We start from the raw sequence: 7,608 nt of genomic DNA on the forward strand, positions 1-7,608 counted from the left end.
GTCGTCCTCCATTTACAACAGTTTGTTTAGTGACCGTTCGAAGTTAAAGGCACTGAAAAAAGACTTATGACTATTTTTCAGTTAGAACCGTTTCAGCATCTCCATGAACACATGATCAAAATTCAGATGCTTAGCAGCTGACTCATGTTTATTACAGTTGCAGTGTCCCTTTTGCAACCTTCTGACAAGCGAAGTCAATGGGGATGTCAGATTCACTTAACAACCATGTTACTAATTTAATTCTGCAGTGATTCACTCAAGGACTGTGGCAAGAAAGGTCATAAAATGGGGCAAAATTCACTTAACTGTCTTAGCAACAGGAAATTTGGGCTCAATTGTGGTTGTAAGTTGTGGAGTACCAGTACTTGGTTTCCATCATTAAGAATTATATGTATTTAAACATAAGATGGTGCAGCCTCTCCGGCCAATCTCCTTTTGAGGAGGAGCAACTATTGCAGACTTTAAAAAAGGGAACCTGTTTTTCCTGCTCTCGGTGGAAAGAGATTTTTAGCATAGGACCTTTGCATGTTTTCTACCAATCTGTATTCCACAATGAAAAATGCAGTTCTGTAATTACTTCTCCACTTGAGCTTACCTGTGAGTTCTATACTGTTTACTACATCTGAACTGTTTTCTTTGCTGGGATTTTATTAAGTTTGAACTTGGGTCTTAATTTAAAATTGAGAAGATGCTTTGAGATTCAACACTCTTTCCTGTTGCATCATCGCGGTTATAATTGACTTTTATTGGCACATACATATTATTGGTCTTGATTTTAACTTTACTATTATTAATTTCATTTTATATTGTGTTCCTCCAAAGGCACTCAGAGTGGTGTACAGTAACAGTGAAAATCAGTCTTTAATAAAAACAAACTTGATTACGATTTATAGGTTCTCCCTGAACACAAGCATTCAGCTTTGCTCTCCAGTGTGATAGATGAACTAGTGAGCTTCCGGATCAAAGTGCGCAATTTTGCTCTTGCTACCCCTGACACTGAAGAAAGTCCATCTGCCCAAAGTGCTGACCTCTCAGAAGTAAAACAGCAACAGAAAGAGGAAAGGCGGCAACGGTTGCAGGAGAGAATGCCCCTTCTGCTAGCGTGTGACCGCCTTCGTCAAGACTTGGCCATATATGGTATCAACATAAAGGTTTGTCTCTGCATTGTCCAAACTCTGACCATTTTTATTTTACTGACTGTGTAGGTGAGGCTAGGAATAAGGCTCCAGGTGTACTTTTCCTTCACACTGAAAACAGGTAGTGTCCTTTTTTCTGCTCCATATTGAAATACCAAAAAAATCTAAGTAAGTGTGACCTGAATCCCTATGTTTGATTGAAGAATGCCATCTCTCAGCATTGCTGGGTTAGCTGCTTTTGCAGATGTTCTATCTGGGAACAACATGGTTAAGATTAAAGAGGCTATGTTGTTTTGAAGTGTCATTGGGAAATTTTAAATAATTACGTACTCCTGTAATTGCATAGAAATAAAGGGCATAAGGTTCCACAAATGTACTTGTTCAAGCAGCTTTTGAATTTCTTTATCTGTCGAAATAACAATAGGAGTTGCATGCTAGCTTTTTAAACAGGAATAAGTGCTACTGAAAAATAAGGAGTGTTTAATTTAGTCATATCATATACATATTTATTCAATTCCTGCTAAGAGAGAAAGCCAGGTAAAAGATGAACATTAAGCAGTACATGCTGTAGGAGGAGGTCACCTTTGGTAGAAATAAAGATAACTGATTTCAAAGTTATTCCAGTGAAATATGATCAATATTGATATTGCACTCTAGGAATTATTTAGCATATCAATTATTGAGAGTAGTTTTGCTAGAGCAATGTTAAGCTGAAAGCACAAGGAAAGCAGAAAATTTGTTGGTATGAGAGCAGATAGCTGTGGGAAGCTTAAAGGATGAAATAAGGTTTATGTGAAGTCTAAAATGTTACAAGCCATTTGTTAAAAACATTAAAAGTCCGAAGTTTGCCCAAACCCGAATATTTTTAATTATAATTTGATTTTTTCAGCTCATATTTTTATAATTGAGTGACAGCTCTCATAACCACTATTTAATTTCCACTGATTAGATCTGCAAAAGTAATATGGGAAGCTAGTTTTTTTCCATATTTGAACCTGCATCTGAACTGAAGGCCAAAATAAGCTTTCTGGCTGAGCATGCCTAGATTTGTATAGAGTTCCAAATTCAGCTTTGAATAATAAAAGTAAACAGAATGCAATTCTCTGCTTTCTCTTTATTCCCACCCCGTTCTCCAAAATATTTATAGGATAGAAGTTCTACATCTACATGGGAACTTGAAAAAAATCAATAATGAACTGGAAAAGCACTGATAAGAAGTACATTTGGAGTGATTATAATAATTTTTTAAAGAAAAGCCAGACCACAAGATAAAGACTATTGTTCCTTGATTGCTGGACTTTTATTCTAAAGCAACCTAAATAAAATATTGTCAAAAACGTGTAGTTTTGTGATTTGAGGAATACTGATTGTTTCTCTGCTTCACTGCCTAGGTGAGAATTCAGTTGCTTCAAATGTATTTTCTGTAGTAGTAAGAAATTATCTAGTGAAACCTTTGTCAGCTCTAATGATTCAAGAGCTGCTTTGCTTAAACTTACTCCCATCTGTTGTAATCGTATGGTTGGAATGAACTTCTACTGTACATATTCACACTTCTGAATGATTGACTGAAGTGTAACATAATTGAAGTATGATTTATTTTAATGTCACCCAAAGTACCAGATGAAGTGAATTTTTGAGAATGGGGATGAATTATAGATTTTATATTTTAACATCCAAAGTCTGCAGGCTGTTTTGTCAGTATTAGCAGAATTTCACAATGGATTTAAGTTTTTCTTTAGCTGATACCAAATGAACATTTCAAGAACTGAAGCAGAGCATCATGATTTGTTGAAATTGCAATTGTCCTCAGCAGGTGTCTTGTTCCGTATAGTGTCAAGAAACATTTGGGTGAACAGAGGCAGTGGCAGATACATTTAGGCTTTTTGAAGATGGCATATTTTTTATAATGGGGAAAATGTGAGAAAGCTCAAGTAACAAGCACAGGTTGGAAATTGTAGACGCAAGGGGCATTAAGAAAAAAGTGTTTCCAAAATAGGCAGGTCCCATATAGTATGTGCGGTTCACTGCTGTTTGTTGGTTCATTCCCTCCAAAAGAAGAAAGACTGATGTTTTAACAAAGTATGAAGGGTACAATACTTGCCCAGAAAATGTTGGACGGCACTTTTTTATATATATCTTTTGAAATGTTTCTGTGTGCAGTATATCCTTTTCCTCAAAAAAATACATATACAGTCGTGAAAAAGTAAGTATATCCATGTAAGTTTTTTTTACATGTATGTGGATATCAACATTTTACATGGTCCTCAGCTTTTTTTTTTGCCAGTTGCTGATATAATTGATCCATCTGGCTTTAGATCTTGCTGATATCATTGATCCATCTTGTTTTAGGTCTCTTTCATGGACACTAAAACAAGATGGATCGATGACATCAGTAAGCATTGTGGGCCCAATTGGCAAAAGAAAGCTCAGGACCGTATTGGTTGGAAACATGCGGAAGAGGCCTTCATCCTGCAATTGAATGGCTAAAATGATGACATCAACTTAATACTGAAAATGTTATGCCCAAATAATGTCAAAAAAGTTGATGTAATTGAACTAAAATATGAAAAATTGACATTGCAATAATTTATTCAATTATTCAATGTGTTGGGAGTTTCCCGATACTCCCATGTAACACCTCTACTCCACGAGCTGCATTGGCTTCCGGTTGCCCTCCGGGTGAGATTCAAGGTGCTGGTGATGACCTATAAAGCCCTAAATGGCTTGAGTCCGGGATATTTGAGGGAACACCTGCTACCGGCATCAAGCTCCCTTCGTCCTGTGCACTCCCACAGGGAGCGTCTCCTCAGGGTACCGCCGGTAAAAGATTGCCGGCGGACAATACCCAGGGGGAGGGCCTTCTCTGTGGGTGCGCTGGCCCTTTGGAACCAGCTGCCTGTAGAACTTAGGACTGCCCCTGACCTTCGCTCATTCCGCCGGGATCTGAAGACCTGGCTCTTCGAGCTTTCTGGCCTAGACTGAGAGTATTAACTGGGGTTTTAATTGTATTTTTAATTGTAATTGGGTTATATTTCAAGGTTAGTGTAATTATTTTAATTGTTTTTAATTTTTGTAACTTGTTGCATTGTTTTAAAAAACCTTGTGAACCGCCCTGAGTCCTACGGGAGAAGGGCGGTATATAAGTTTAATAAAATAAAATAAATAAAATAAAATAAAAATTAACAGATACTCCATTTTCTTTTGTGAAAAAATAAATGCAACTTTGGCAAAAGCCACAAGTAGGCACTTCTTATAATTCTTTCCCAATAGTTTTTCCATTCCTCACCCAGAATTTTCTTCAGCTGTGCAATATTTGCGGGGTTTCTTGTATGCATATCCCGTGGTCAATCACCCTATAGCACCTAGATGGCATTGAGATGTGGGCTTTGGCCTTTCAAGGACTTTTATTTTTCCCCCCAGCTATTTTTTAGTGCAGGGACCAGACGAGTCATGGAGAAGCCGTGCCCACCCCATTGCCGGCAATGAAAAAACAGTCCCAATACATCACGTGACATCGCAAGTTTGACATGTCTACTTTAGTGGATTCACTGGAATAGCAATAACACTTAGACTTATTTACCACTTCACAGTGCTTTACAGCCCTCTAAGCGGTTTACAGTCAGCATATTGCCCCCAACAATCTCGTCCTCATTTCATGACCTTGGAAGAATGGAAGGCTGAGTCAACCTTGAGCTGGTGAGGATCGAATGTTTAAGATCATTGTCCAATTGCTTGGCCATTTTTTTCAAATCCCTTCCCAGATTCATAGATATCTATAACCTTATTTTCTGAAGGCCTCAAGAGTACTCGAAAAGCAAATAAAACAAAAAGCAAAATGAAGTGTCACTGGTTTTAATAAGACAAGTTTCTCCCTGATCCTTTCATTATAGGTAGTCAACTTATGACCATTTGTTTAGTGATCGTTTGAAGTTATGTTGGTGGTATGACCAGTTCTTGCACTGACCAACTGTTGTAGTCTCCCGATAGGCACAATAAAAAACCAAGCACTTGGCAATCAGCATTTATTTATACATTTACAGCACCCTACTCACATCATTTGAGTTTCCCAGCCAGCTTCCAACAAGCAAAATCAATTAGAGATGCAGATTCAGTTAACAATTTCATCATTCACTTAACAACCAATTGATTTTCTTAGTGACCACGGCAAGGTCATAAAATGTGACTCAATGACCACCTCAGCAGCAAATCTTCTAGTCCCAATTGTGGTTGTAAATCAAGGATTACCTGTATGTTCTAATCACTGGGACCTGCCTGTTGTAACCAATTCTAATTTTAGAGTATCTGAATTGGAGATTAATTGGAGATTTTCCACATGCAAAATTTGCATTCATGTTAATTACACAAGGAACTACAAATGTAAATGAGGCATTATATTTGTTATATCCCCTTTATCAGTATTGTTGAAATAAAGGTCAAATATCTACCTTGAAAAGGTTAAAAAAAATCAATGGGAAGTATTTGTTTATGTGACCATAGGCAGATTTACCTTATCTACACTTTTGGCACCCAATCCTGGTAACACATTGATCTCGCTTGCAGTTTTTAAAAAATGGAGTGTTAACAAATGTTAAGAAAATGATATGATTTGCATTGCAACTTCAAAAGAGGAAATCAGCAGCACATTGTCCAGTTCTAACCTGTGAGTTGCCAAGTGCAGCCACTCTAATTTAAATGCTTTCTTGCAAGCTAAACAGACTATTTTGTCTGCATGCTTATGTGTGGAGAGAAAGAATGCACATGTATGAACACCCAAATGGGGTTACTGGTTTCATCTGTACCTCCCAGTCTCCAGACTGGCTTGAATAAAGGGAATCAAGTTTATTATAGACCTTCTTGCAACAGAGAAGTGAAGCAGAAACAGGCCTTATCTCTAGGGACAGCTCCTTCCACGATTATTTCTGCTAACCATTTCAATCTTTAAATCTACTACAGTGGTTCATTTCCCACTTTCTGTAACTTTCACAGAATAGCCAGTTAGTGCTGTTTATCCCTGTCCTCCTGCCACCTAAGTCACTCTGCAGGAATCTGACAAATGAGCATGTTCCAAGGGCCAGAAATGCCCCTTCTCTTGCAAAAGCTAGAAATTGCCCATCTGTTCAATCCTGCGAGTGAGCACTCTTGAATTCAGAACTGTGTAGAACAGTGTTTTTCAAATTTGGCAATTTAAGATGTGTGTAGAGGAAGAAAAAAGAATAGCTGCCATTGTCCTAGATGAGGAGAGAGGACCAAGTACAGCGTACATAAAATATCACCAGAGGAAAAAAATGAAGCACAAGAGTGCTTAATTTTATTCATTCTGAAATGAGTCTGCCTCCAAAGCTGCTGAAGACCTTTCCGCCACATCAAGAGGGTAACCCTCCTTCATTGATAGTTACGGGGATAAGCACCATTTGCAGCAATAAATCCTATATAGAATGGAAATTACTTCTGAGCTGAGATTTATATATTGTGGCAGAAAAGTACTTCGTTTGTTCATGCTCATTTATCCCTTGCTAAGGGATTAACTGCATTATAATAGAAGAAATCACAGAGCCACTAAAACACAATTTTTGTATGGCCACAAGTTGTACAAAGCTAGATCTGACAGAACAACCAGTGAAAATTAAGTTCAAAAGTGATGGTGCACACTAGCAATAGAAAAGTGTACTTTTTTCCCTTTTGCTTTATATGACTGGATTTGGCTACACAGAACCAGAAGCCCTAATACATATGCAAATACTATTTTGGGTACCCAGAAAGTTTCCTGAATTTGATTTTTTTAAACATTTTTTAAATTAAAATTATGGGAAACTGGCATGCTGAAGAACAAGTGTCTTGACTTGACATCTTTATTTTCAAGAATGCTTCTAAGCTCTAAATGGGCCCCATCGAAATAGGAAAAAAGCTTATCGTGTGACGAGATGCATCCTTGTGGAGCTGACCTTATAACCAGTTGCTTTGTAAGGTTCCATCACCGGGACAACTATTTTCTGAATGAATACAGCAACCCCAAATCCATTTTGAAGGAAAGTTTGCAGTGCAATGCAAATGTTCTTATCAATTCAAGATGTTGGGGTCTCCTATTAATGAACATGTCTTGAGATACTGGTTAGAGAAAGGTTTTGCTTAATCCCTTGTGACATCCACATGGAAATAAATATCTTAACTGAACGCTATTGTACGCTGGTACTGGCAGTTGATGGAATAAATGAATTCTTATTTATTTTTCTGCAGGGAGAAATGAAAATAACTGCAGTAATGAGGCAAGTAAATGCAGCTTAAAAAGGAAACAAGCTGAATGCCATATCAGCGAGTTGTGTTGGGGGTCTCCTGATACTCCCATGTTATACCTCTGCTCCGTGAGCTGCATTGGCTTCCAGTTGCCCTCCGGGTGAGATTCAAGGTCCTGGTGATGACCTATAAAGCCCTACATGGCATGGGTCCAGATTACCTACGGGAGCACCTGCTGCCG

The 7,608-nt window shown here is 38.0% G+C and overlaps 1 protein-coding gene across 2 annotated transcripts in view; it reads left to right on the plus strand.

The window, feature by feature from the left end:
* Positions 1–4,309, plus strand: part of CARS2 (cysteinyl-tRNA synthetase 2, mitochondrial) — a 40,142-nt gene extending 35,833 nt beyond the window's left edge. For both annotated transcript variants that reach the window (XM_083363130.1, XM_083363129.1), the window contains exons 14-15: positions 894–1,151; positions 2,284–4,309. In XM_083363130.1, coding sequence (XP_083219256.1) covers positions 894–1,151; positions 2,284–2,328 — 303 coding nt within the window. In that variant the 3' untranslated portion in view covers positions 2,329–4,309. The remainder of the gene's footprint in view (positions 1–893; positions 1,152–2,283) is intronic.
* Positions 4,310–7,608: the final 3,299 nt, after the last annotated feature.

The sequence above is a fragment of the Vipera ursinii genome, assembly GCF_947247035.1.
Source record: "Vipera ursinii genome assembly, chromosome: 4".
Lineage (NCBI taxonomy): Eukaryota > Metazoa > Chordata > Lepidosauria > Squamata > Viperidae > Vipera > Vipera ursinii.